Genomic DNA, 12719 nt, shown 5'->3' with positions numbered 1-12719 from the left:
GTATTTGCTATTGATCCAGAAAGACGATGGTATTGTGAGATAGCAAAATTTGCAGCTGTCATAATTATTTCAGTTAAGCAAGACAAGAGGGGGCTGTGATGATGAGGAAGTCCAAGTGAAACAGAATGGATCATGTAATGGGGAATTAAGTTCAATATTGAAAATGCATGTTAGGGAGGAACAAGAGTACTGCTTCCACATCTAACAAATTCTAATTTATTTACATTGACTGAAGAGCAGACACTGGGCATTTATGTAAACACCTAAGCGCTCTCTCTAATCCTCATGAAGCTGTAGTCAGAAAAGCTAATAAGGCAATGGAGCATTGGAGGAATAAATGGCATACTGATTAAAATGGAGTGTTGCAATACCTCTACATAAAGGAATTAATTTTGTCCTCTGGAATAGCCTCCAGCATATCCCACGTCACAGAAAAGGTCATAGAATCACAAGGTCGGAAAGGACCTACAAGATCATCTAATCCAACCGTCCTCCCACTACCACTGCTACCATAAGCCACTAAACCATACATCGTAGCTCCTCATCCTGATACCTCTTGAACGCTGCCAGGGATGGCGACTCCACCACCTCCCTGGGCAGCCCGTTCCAATACCTCACCACTCTTTTGGAGAAGAAATTGTTCCTAACATCCAACCTGAACCTCTCTTGGTGCTATTTGAGGCCATTATCCATCATTCTATTGCTGTTACCTGGGAAGGGAGGCGGATGTCCACCTCACTTCAACCTCTTTTCAGGTCCTTGAGAGACAGCCTCGGTGTGCATCATACCTGCATTACCTCACTGGCACAGATGTAGTGCAATTAACCTCCCTATTTCCTGCTCCGGTGCTTGTTCTCCAACCGTCTGGCAGCTGGAAATGCTGTCTGAAGCGACCAGTGTTTCAGGCTGTAGACCTACCCGTGAAAACCCCTTTCTCTCCTAAACGCGTCCCAAGTCCTGCCTGTTTTGAAGGAGGTTCACCTTCATGTGAAACAATCGCTGCAAGCGACCGCTTATGAAACAACAATGCGTGGGGAAGAAGATTCGCTACCGAACGCCCCGCCGCCCGGGCTCCCCCGAGCCTCACGGCCCCCTGCGGGCCGCCCCGCTCCGCTCTCCACCAGAGAGCGACACCCACCGCCCTCGCGCCTCGCCGCCCACCCAACCGCAGCGCCTCGCGCCGCCACCAGCGCGGGAGGCGGGGGCAGCGGAGGGGCGGGGCCGGGGCGCAGCTGACGGGGGACGCACGGCGGCGCCTCGCGCCGGGGCTGGACGGAGCGGGCGCGCGCGCGAGACGGGAGGGGACGGGGAGGGGAGAAGGGGGAGCCCGCCCCGCCGCGGCGCCCGGCGCGCGCTCCCGGCCCGCCCCGCTTCCGCCCGGCGCCGCTCTCCGTGCGGCTCTCGCTCTCTCTCTCTCGGCCCGTTCCGGCCCGGCCCTGCTCCGCCGCGCCCCCCGACTCCCGTCGGGCAGCCCCGCCGTCGTCATCGCCCCCGCCCCCCGCTGCCAGGCGCTCCGGCTGGGGGTGACCCGCCGGTAGGGCCGCCTCGCTCCGCAGCGCGGGGCCTGCCCGCCGCTCCGCCTCGGGCCGATCCGTTGACGGTCGCCGCCGCGGAGAGGAGGAGGAGGAGGAGGCCGGAGCCGGGATGTCCGGGCAGCAGCAGCAGCCGCCGCCGCCGCCGCTCCCCTTGGCGGCCGCCGCCGCTCCCCCGCCGGCGCCGGGGGTCCCCTCGGCCGCCGCCAGCCCCGGCCCCGCGCCGGCCGCCGCGCTTCTGCTCCACCCTCCGCCGCCGCCCGCCACCGCCGCGCCGCCTCCGCCCGCCGCCGGCAGCACCGGGCCCGCGGGGGGCGGCGGGGGTGGCGGGGCGCCGGGCTTGGCGGCGGGGAGCGGCGGCGGCGCCCCGGCGGCGTTCCCGCACGGCGATCCGGCCTTGAACGAGCAGGAAAAGGAGCTGAAGCGGCGGCTGAAGAGGCTGTACCCGGCCGTGGACGAGCAGGAGACGCCGCTGCCCCGCTCCTGGAGCCCGAAGGACAAATTCAGTTACATCGGCCTCTCGCAGAACAACCTGCGGGTTCACTACAAAGGTGAGGGCCGGGGCAACAATAACAGGAAATAACGCTCCGCGCCCTTCTCCTCCTCCTCCTCCTCCTCCTCCTCCTCCGCGCCCCCCCGCCCGGCTCCGCGCTCCCTGCACCGGCCTCGGCCGTCCCCGGGCCGGGGCAGCGCCGGGGTCTCAGGGAGGCGGCGGTGCGGGGCTCCTTCCTGCGGGGAACGCGGAAACGGGGGGGGGGGGAGGGGGGAAGCAGGGGTGTGCGTTTAGGGGGGTGAGAATGGGACGAAGCTCCCTGAGCGTGTAGGGCTGTGAGAGAAGGGGTGGCCCTTGTGTCTGCTTGAGGTGGTTTTGTAACTTCGTGCCTCCTGCTTCAACTTGCCGGTTCTCCGAGGAGAGATAAAAATCCGACTGTGTGCGCGCACGGATCCGAGCGAGCGTAGGCAACCGGCGAGTGTTGGTTGTTATGAAATGTCATAAAACCTGGAAACGCCGGCGTATACGCTCTGACCTGAAAAAACACGGCCACATCTGGTGCTCCGGGCCTGCTCCGAGGGGAGAGAGCTGCGCTACACCACCGCTTCTGCGCTGGCGGCGAGGAGCCGGCTTCTTTGTCAGTGCCCAGAGAACGGCAGGGGAGGAAACAACCCCGCAGTCGCCCTTCTGGGGAGCGCACAGTGGTGAAATTCAAGTGAGATCCCGATAAACATGTTGCTGTTTAATCGGAGGGGGAAAACGGCAACACAAACACATGGCAGGATTTGGCTGCCGTGAAAGGATTAAATGTACTCTCGGGGCCTTTTTTTCTTTTTTTTTTTCTTTTTTTTTTTTTTAATAGAGAGGCTTTATTATGACATACAGAATACTCTGTTAAAAATGCTAAGTGTGCTGCGCCGTATGAAGCTAGTGTGGGAGGCTGGCGACCAGCTACAGAGCAGGTTTCTGGGAGGCCCCGAGTGGTTTAAGGACGTGTTATTTAATACACAACTTCACATTTCCTGGCTTTTGTTCAGTTTTTCATGACCTCGTATTTTTAGAAGCGTTTTGTGTTTGCTGCTGCTTAGTGGCTGCAGTCGGTTTGAGTTGCTTTTTTTTTTTTTCCCCCCACAGAATGATCATAGCTTTATGGCCATCAAGTCTTCCTGTGTGTTCTGCTTTGCCCTACTCTTTCTGCTTATGAACTAGGATTTAGAGACTTTCTGGTCAGCCATTGTAATTGGAGGAGTATATATATATTTTTTTAGGCTCTATTTGTGCTCTTTCTGGTTTCCTTCTCTTTGCCTTAGCGTTAAACCAGCAATTTGTTGCTTTGAAGAAATTGCAGCAGGCTCCACGTGCCTCTGAAGTAAAGACAGTGTAGGAAGTGCCGTGGATGCTCTACCAGAAGTTGTGAAGCACAGTTGGTAGGTTATAGCAATAAAACGCCTTTGCTCTTGTTCTTAAGTAATAGTAAGTGATGGAGGTTGGAGAGTTCTTAAATTAGCCCAGGGGTCTGTAAGAGGGAGAGGTGTCATGAATGGCTTTTTCTTTCTCCTAGCTGCAAGTGGGAGTGAATGGCCTCTCAAGTGGCCCCTCTTTTCTCCCTGGGAGCTGAATGGAGGTGGCTGTAAAGGCAGCCCCAGTGCCTGTTACCAGCCTGGCACTTGGGCTCAGCAGTGCAAGGTATCAGGCACTCCTACCTGAGGCACAGTGTGGGGAAATCACTGAAACATTTGCGGCCTTTTTTTCCCCTCCCAGGATCCTGCAGCCCTACCAATGCAATACAAGGGAGGAAATTGAGGAGGTTCAGTGAGGAGCGTAAGGGCAGATAGCATGCAGAAATGGGCTCAGTGTTGCGAAATGTTGTGTCTACAAATCAGCTGCAAGTAGAGGTCTCAAAAGAAAGCATTCAAAGCATCTTCTTATAGGATATTAGATAACTTGAGAAGCACTGAAAAGGCCAAGCATTTGTGAAAGAATGGTAGATGTTTTTGTTTAAAATTTGAATAATGTGTTGGGCACGGGTTAAGATTTGTTGTGGACCACAGTATCCAAGGAAGGGAGAGAAAGAAGATGGGTCTGGCCAAAGAAGCCAGTGGTCAAAATTGGTTCTTCTCTTTTCTTACATTAGTGATGCACTTTCTCAAGCTTTCCCTGCTGCTTCTGTAGTTTTTCTGACTACAGAACTGTTTTTTCTGGAGTAATTTCCTTCAGTCTGTGATGGATAGGAGGCACGTTTTTCTGGCATCATAGGGTCACAGAACATCCCAAGTTGGAAAGGACCGCCCGAAGTTCAGTGTTCTGTGTTCAGTGTCTGAGAACATTGTCCAAATGCTCCTTAATCTCTGTCAGGCTTCACCCTGAGTGTGTTGGGGGTACTTGCTTCTGAAAAGGTAGAGTTTTTTGGGGGGAGAGGGGGAACAATCAGAAGAAATTCCTTGAAAGTCACTTTTTCATATAGCTTTGTAATTCTAATGTGCTGGCATGTCATGAAAGATTACGCTTTGTTGGTTTGTTGGAGAAATGATGGTCATCTCTCTGTGATGTTGAAGATTTGTCTAAGTTTCTCACATAGCAGTGGACAACTTGTTTGGAGACGCGAGCTGCAGGAGATGTCTCTTTGTACCCATTGCAGCTGTCGTGTTTTATACTGCTTTTCTGTATCTGTAGGTTTTTGCAGGTGTCCTCTTAGAAACCAAAACTGCTGCAAACCCAGGTATTGATCCAGGTGTGAAGATTTAAAATCCATTGTACTCTTTGGCATCAGGGTGATGGCACTTTAAATTTTGTTGGGGTGAAGAAAACTGGAGGATCAGTGCTCGTATTCTTTTGTGTTGCCTTGTGGAATCATAGGGAATTACTTGAGAAGGAAGATGTATTTGGCAGGTGGTAGAGGAGAAGATGCCTTGGCTGCCGTGTTGTTTATCAGGTGTAATTTCTTTCCACAGTGAGTTATTCTGTTACAGTTTTATGAATTCTGGCTTTTGATTAGGAGGCATTGTCAAAACCTGGATGCGGTACTGATATACATTGGCACTTGGTGGTACTATAATACATTAAAGACTATACCTCAGGGTGTTTTTGTTTTCAGATGGCCGAATGTATGTTTCGGTGTTGCTGCCAGCTAGCTGTCCAGGCTGATAAAGTTAACACTGTCCTTGTGGCTGTTGTTTGTAGTATCTCTACGTAGGAGAAAAGAAAAAAAACAGTATCATAAGTAGAATTTGTTTAATCTCACATAGGTGTAATATTAACAGCTCTGAACTGGAGGAAGCTGGTAAAGGAAGCACAGGAGTTTGGGCCAGTGTATACTATATGTAAAGTAGTTATTAAACCAGTTATTTAGCTATTAAGGTAAGAAAGACATCTTTTAAAATATTTCTACATGCGTACCTGGAATTACCACTTGGATATTGTGGTAAGGAAGCAATTTCATAAATGATGTATGTAATGTATGTGTTCCAGTAGACAGGCAAATTGATTTCATAAGATAATAATCTATGCAGCGTGGTGTAAGGAGATGAAAATACAGACCTAACTGAGGCAGCAACCAGGAAAGAACTTGTATGCAGGAGTATGTAAACAGACCGAGTCATTAGTGAGAAAATCATGGAAGGACCTCTGGTAACTTCACTTGTCTTGTGACAGTTCTCAAACAAAAAAAACCCTGACAAAAGTTATGCAATTTTGAGCAATTGGCCATTGCGTGAACTTCTTCTGATGTGTCACAGGCCAGAAATCTTAGCCAGGCATTTATTTACAGTGCAGTTGCCTTTGAACTGTCTCTGGTGCCAAACTAAAAGAATTCTATTTTATTTTCCAGTGCAAACTCTGCCTCTCAACTTCTGTAACAAACAAAAGGGGATTTTATAGTAATAATTCCGTGTTGTCATTCAGTGATGCAGGGATTGTGTTAATTTTACTGGCAGAGAACACTTGAAGTACATTCAGTACTCCATGTAAGACATAGTACACAATGTCTGCTTTGAACACTCTCGTAGCTCTGTGATGTCTTGTTTTGTTAAATGGGGAGGGAAAGTCGAAGTAACATCAGTAATTTGCTCACGTCTTTTTTTTTTCCTTGTCTCACTAAAAGCTTCTCCTAATGAATCCCAGAGATGATTATGCCCTGGCTATTTAACTTTTGTCAGTCTGAACAAGTCATTGAACCACCTGTTGGAAATAACTTCAGTTAAGCTTACGTAAACTTCATTTAGGGATTTAAACTGTATAAGCATGTTTACCTCTGTTGAGGTCAACGCTTCAGTAGACTTCAGTGCACGTGCATAATGCACTTGGATTTCGGTTCAAAGAACAGATTTTTGGAAGTTGAAATGTTTCCTCCAAGTATGTTTTTGTCTGGATTAGCTTTTTCAAGTAGATGGAATTTAAATTCAGATGAGTTTCTATTTAATCTTGCTAAAGAGCTAATTATATTACTGCTAGTAAAAATAATTAATGTGAATGACTGCTTAAAAAGAAAATTAAGCTTTACTTAGTAAACACAGACTTGTAGCTGCTGAATGTTTTTAGTGAAAACAAAATAGAAAGCATTTCTAGTGATTGAACTTGTCTGTGGTCTGGTGTACTGTGTAAAGCCGAAGCTTTGTGTGCTCGTTTTCCCTTCTCCCTCCAGTGCATCTGTTTGCAGAATTCTCATTTTAATGCTGAAAGTGAATTTTTAGTGTTAAAGATCTACAGTTTGTATTAAGACTTTACCTGTATCTTGCAACTATGAAATAACTCTACTTTATATAACACAGAGTAGTGTTCATATAATCTAATTCAGGCATTTGGAACCTCTGATTCAGAAGTTCAAAGATGGATGTCCAAGATGCTTTTTATTCAGAAGGAAAGAAGTGAGGATTCAGAATGGTGTGCCAAGCTTATGAACTGCCTAACTCCCTCAGAGTCCCATTGGTGACAGTGGCCATAAGTACCCAAAGAAAAGTGTAAAGCCATGTCAGGCATATACGGTGTTTCTCTGTTTTGATTTCCAGCTGTTTTAAGGTAGAGGACACCACAAGCAGAACAGTGTTTCTCAGTTGTTTACTGTTTGAGAGGTTTGCTCATTTTCTGCTTAAACTCGGACACCTATCTTGTCCTTTGGAAAGAAATCTTGCAGCTCAGCCACCTGCAGTGTAAAGAGCCTCTTTTTTGTTTTCAAGTTGGCTGATAACTGACTTCTCTTGGCTCCTCACACTGTCTAACATAGCTTAGTATCAGAGCTCTCAACTAGCACGTTGTGGCAGTGTAGAGGTGTTTGGAATATTTGAAAGTAGTCAGCGGCTTGATACTATTGACAATGTTGTTATAAATAATAACTAAGTAACTGCAAATAAAAGCAGCATACTCAGGTAGTAAAATGGGATTCATGGGAGATTACATTAAAAGGCCAGCAGTTCTAAATTTAGGTTGTCTTTTGTTTAAATGGGATGAAAGCAGTTCTGGACGCTGACTTCCCCCAGCATGTTGTTTCACCACATGAAGTGTTTGGCAATACTGGTAAGGTAATCCTGTTACTTCTGCTCGTATGTGGACTTCTCATTTGCACTGTGACAGCTGTGTGTGGCTGTGGACTGGATCAAAGAACTGATCTGCTGCTTAAAAAAATCTGGTGGGTTTTGTAAAGCCAGATCAGTGAATTCAATCTGGTTCATGGTATGTCCTTGCAAGTAGGCGAGGGGGTATGAGGAGGGAACTGGTTCCAGGAAGAGGTGCTAAGAATATCTTAGGTTGGTATTGTGTCCAAACACTGTATGGTTTCCAAAAAAAAAAAAGACTCCTCAGTAATAGGTATACGTTTTCAATAATATTTGCCTAGTTGCTAATGCTTTAGGCGTCTATGTGGAAGACTTTTCCAAATAAGGAGGCTGACTCGAAGTGAAACTACAGATTGTCAAGTGCATAGAATAATCAAGGCAACTTCTCAGTCTGTTTTAAAATAAAAAGCTCAGGACACTTAAAAGGAAGGCCACCCTCCCATCTTTTTGAAATTAGTGCTTCATTTAATCAGAGGTTGCTGAATTAAAGGGATCTCTCGGAAGTTTCCTGTTGTGCCCGTACAGTTTTGGGGCGCCTTTTTAGCTGAAGTATTTCTGCATATTGAGGAATGATAATCTAATCTGTGGTAGCTAAATAGTGAGTAACCAGCACTTGAAAACCAAGGGAACGTAGGGAAGCTGTAAGGTTATGTACTTGGTTATTGCCTTGGTTGACACGGCCTGAGGACATAATTTACCAGTTGCGTGCTGTCTTGCGTATGGAGGAGTAAATTATTACTACTTCCTCATCTGAGGAACACATGGAAGGTACTTAATAAGCTTAATGTAGTAAAATATATGTGGTGATCAAAACATCTTGATGTAAAATGTTTATTAATGGCATATTGAAGTGAACAGTGCATTTGCAGCCAGAAAGTTAAGGTAGCTGGCTGGTTCCCTTCAGGTAGTAAGTAACACGCTGAGGCAAACTGGTTATGTCAGAAGAGTGTTGTGTGGGTCAGACCTGAACTGGGTGAGTGATGAGTTTGCTGAGCCAGTGAAGTTTTTGATGCAAAATGCTATCGTGGTGAGGTGAAGAGCTTTTCTTGGCTGAATATGCACTGTTTGGTAAGAGATGGTGGGTGCTAGCTCTAGGCAAAGAAGCATTTACTGTGTTAGCAACGTTTACACTAGAGGGCTCTGTAGATAGAAGTTTAGTAGCATAGATCAGCTGTGCCTGATTGTTGTGACTGCCTGGGCCATTTTCCTGCAGTTTCTTGCTTGCTCTGTGGCTGGGCTTTCCGCATGTGAGATGTTTGATCTGTTCCTGAGCAGTGATTCCAGTATTAACGCCACTGGAAGAAGGCATTGCGTATGCAGATTGATTGGTCTCCAAGTGCCAGCAGGCCTTCCTGTCTGGGCTGGAGGTGGCAGTGCTGAAGCCTGAGCCTGTCTCTTTCGTTGTTCCTCACATCCATGTTGAGTCTGGCGATGGGATCTGCATGAGCTTTTCTTACAGCAGTGACAATCATATTCTTGGACAATCTGCTCTCTTACTGAAAAGCCTCCTGCCAGATTCCAGTTTACTGTTTTTTTAAATACTATATACTATGATCCAGTGTATGACTTTAACACAATAGCTGAGGGATTTTGGTATGCTCAGAAAAGACTGGGCTTGCTTGAACAGGTGGTTGCTAAAAACAAGTCAGCTGGCCAAAAGCCTGCTTCCATGTAGCCGGTGGAACAAAAGGCTTTGAAAAAGGTGATGCATTTGGAAGAATTGCTCATAGCAGAGTGTAAATAGCTCTTAGATTAGGTTGAACAACCTGAGAGTAGGCAGGGGTTGAGATTTTTGTTGTAGCAAAGCTGGTATCCAGTGAGGCTTGCAAGAAGGAGGAGTAGGAACTACTCAGTTGCAGGCTGATGTTAATATTGCCCTGAAATAGCATTCAGAATGTGGAAATGAATTACAAGTCGCATATCCTATAAAATGACTGATATGCTCTGAGGAACATTAGAATTAAAGCGTCTTAAAATTAACCTGAAGATTCAGTGGCAGTAGGCATTAGAATAAACTGGTTTGTATCATTTTCTCAGTCTATAAAAATGAGTCAACACTGTTTGAGAAGTCATGTAGGGCTTTTAAATCCAGGTGGGCTTTTCTCAGTTGTATTACTTGCTACAGTGAAACCTTTTCTAGCTTCCTGTTGGATAATGGTAGAACCTTTTAGAGTGATATATTCAGAACTTCTCATAGCATGCTTAGTTGCAATGGAGGTACCTATAATGGGAGATAAATACTGGAAGAAATATGCTGGCATAAAACTGGGCTAGCTAGAATACTGTAAATTGCTCGCTACATAAGGCTTCTGTTTTGAGGAGTTGGTGTCTATACCTTTGATTTACTTTCTGCAGTTATTCCTAGTACGCTTTCATTGTGTTTTGAATGTAATTGTTTTTCAGGTCATGGAAAAACTCCAAAAGATGCTGCTTCTGTTCGAGCTACACATCCTATACCTGCAGCCTGTGGCATATACTATTTTGAAGTTAAAATTGTCAGCAAGGGAAGAGATGGGTAAGTAATGAATGCATTATTAATTATTACTTAAACTAATGATTCAGTCATCTTTCTTTCAGTCAACACGTGTTTTTGGTATCAATGCTTCTTTCATATGTTCACAGTTTTTATGTAGCTTAATTCATTATTCATGACAAGTTGCACCCTGATATTTGGTAAAGTAAGTTGATGGTGGTATTAGTTATCCACAAATCAGTATATGCAGTGAATACCATGATAACATCTTGTTTGCTCTTGACCGAGAAGTTGGGGTTTAAATGACTTAGTTTGTGCCTGCTCTTACGTTTAATGGTGTGGTATGTGTATACAGAGACGAGGTAATTTTTAAGAAGTGTTTAGGATGTGCAGCTGATGAACTTATCTCTGCAGTGCAGTCTTTTTGTGGATGCTTTATTAATTTTAAAAAGTGAAGTTGTCCTCAAAGCTACTTTTTATTGAGCAGTTATAAGAATAAAGAAGAACACTCTGAGTGGATATCTGGGAATCTGTCACTATGGAAAGAACAAGAGTGAGTGAATGAGTACAGCTGGTGTTGTGAAGGAATATTTTGAAAAGCTGGCCTCTCAGTGGTGCTGTTGCCTTTGAAGGGTGTTTGTGGTAGTTTGTTATCAGTTCTGTTCTCAAAAGTTCTCTTTGGGAGACTTCTTTGCTATCAGAATCTTGCACCTGCAGTTGCTGTTGTCACATTGCGAAGACCTAAGTATCTTTAAGTTGAGACAGTAGTAATTCGTGTTTCTGGTAATGATTTCCTATCAGTTTAGGAACAACTTTTTTTTTAACTTAAATGTTAGGAAAAAAAAATCTGCCCTTCTGCTGGCAGTTAAGTTTGCTGATGATGCATATGCCTGCTACTGAAATACATTTATGCCTGTTAAGATTGGAAGTTGCTTTTTTCCTTTTTTTTAATTTAAATGATGGATTTTAAAGTGATGCCAATGTGTATGAAGGAGAGAGTGTTGTTTTACCGAACTTGGCTGACACTTAAACCTTTGCTGCCTTTTAGTCAGTTCTAATGCAGAAGATTGTTCGGGGCAGTCTACAAAAGTGGAAGCCACCTTCAAGTAATGTATTTCAAGATTTATGAGGTGTCCATAATTAAGACTTGTGAAGTTACCTGCAAAGAGCATTTAAAAAATCTGAGGGAAGCTCAGTAACACATTACTGCCTTGCTTCACTCTTGATCTCTTTTTCAGTGTCACTTTCTTGAAATATCTTGAAATATCTGCATAATGAGCTGTTCATTTTCTTCATAGTGTAATATAGCATAGGTGCTGGGGAATACTGCGCACAGAGCCAAGGCTACATCTAGCTTTAGCTGCTGAAGAGCAGGAACTGGCATGGACCCTCAGTGGATGTGTCTGTCTTGAGACCCCGTTTCAGTACCAGGAGGCCTCTGACAAGATGCAGTGTCAATCTCATAGTTCTGTGTTTTGCTGAGTTGAAACTAATAAATTATTTTCAAATTACTAAACTGGGGAATGTGATGCAGAGACATATCAGTAGGTCTACAGAGAATGGTTTTATAGGGTTCATTAGTTCTTTCTCACTCCCTGTTGTTTCAACTGGCTGGCTCCACACACAGTCTTAAGATTTTTTTTTCTTCTTGGCGTCTGGTAATGGGAAAAGAGTTCATGAAGACCATGACTGTAGGGGACCAGCATGCAACTAATATAATCAATTGGTTGAAATGCCTTATTGTTGCAAAAGAATCTACTTCCAAGTAGAGCCTGGCTGTGGAAGCACAACAGCCCTTATTTTGTGGTGCTGTCTAAAATAAAATCCAAGGCAACTTGAGTATGTCTGCAAGATTAGATACGGCTTGCAGACTTCTTAAAGCCAATGGATAATATAATGCTGTTTGCAGTTCCCTTTGGTAGTGGCCTTTACTTTTAGTATTTGTTTTATATAAACGTAGCTTAAAGTATTTAATCAGTGAATTAAATTACATGAGCAAGCCTGGCAGCATTCATATTTGTGTACTCTAGCTTAGTGTGGCTTGCCTCAAATCATCAAAACCCTTTACTAAAAACCTTGTCTAGGAGATCTAATTTTTTTGCCACCATAGAACTTGATGGCCCTGTTCCAGGAATATGATATTGAGTATCTCAAGGTTCCTGAGCAATCACAAAGCTGATTTTGCCACCTGCAAAGTTGGAGCACAGCTCTTTTTTGTATAGGGCATGGTTCTGACAGGGCTTCCACTATGGTTTGTCGTAACTGCCTGGGAAGCAGAATTGATTTTGTTGCTCTGGTGACCTAGGCCACTAAATTCTGTATGTATTTGGGGGATGATAGTCTTGAGTAGTAGTCTTGAAAGTGCATAATATATTCATTTTGCATAGTGATTAACTTAGAGGCATTATGACATACTGAAGAAACCATGAAAGCAGGCTTACTGGGAAATAAGAAGCAGATATGGAGGTTAGTGTTGCAGAATAGATCAAGAGTGAAGTTGTTTTTTGATCGTAAGTGAGAAATGATGGGGCCACGCAACAACTGATGGTAACAGATGAGAAAAAGGGAAGTGAGAATGAGGTTTAATAAAAGTAATAAGGTGGAAATATCTTTCAAACAAAAACTGTTTTGATGTTTGTACAGTGCTTGGCATGAAGATTCTTAATGTCCTTTAT

General features: G+C 44.9%; 1 protein-coding gene across 1 annotated transcript in view; it reads left to right on the top strand.

The window, feature by feature from the left end:
- The first annotated feature begins 1000 nt into the window (after nucleotides 1-1000).
- RANBP9 (RAN binding protein 9) overlaps nucleotides 1001-12719 on the top strand; it is a 37903-nt gene continuing 26184 nt past the window's right edge. Inside the window, exons 1-3 of the mRNA XM_046927578.1 lie at nucleotides 1001-1587; nucleotides 1920-2083; nucleotides 9975-10086. Of these exons, the coding sequence (XP_046783534.1) occupies nucleotides 1016-1587; nucleotides 1920-2083; nucleotides 9975-10086 (848 nt within the window). The 5' untranslated portion in view covers nucleotides 1001-1015. The remainder of the gene's footprint in view (nucleotides 1588-1919; nucleotides 2084-9974; nucleotides 10087-12719) is intronic.

Source organism: Gallus gallus, chromosome 2 (genome assembly GCF_016699485.2).
Source record: "Gallus gallus isolate bGalGal1 chromosome 2, bGalGal1.mat.broiler.GRCg7b, whole genome shotgun sequence".
NCBI lineage: Eukaryota > Metazoa > Chordata > Aves > Galliformes > Phasianidae > Gallus > Gallus gallus.
Note: the sequence above shows the minus strand (reverse complement) of the source record. Positions and strands in the feature narration are given on the sequence as shown.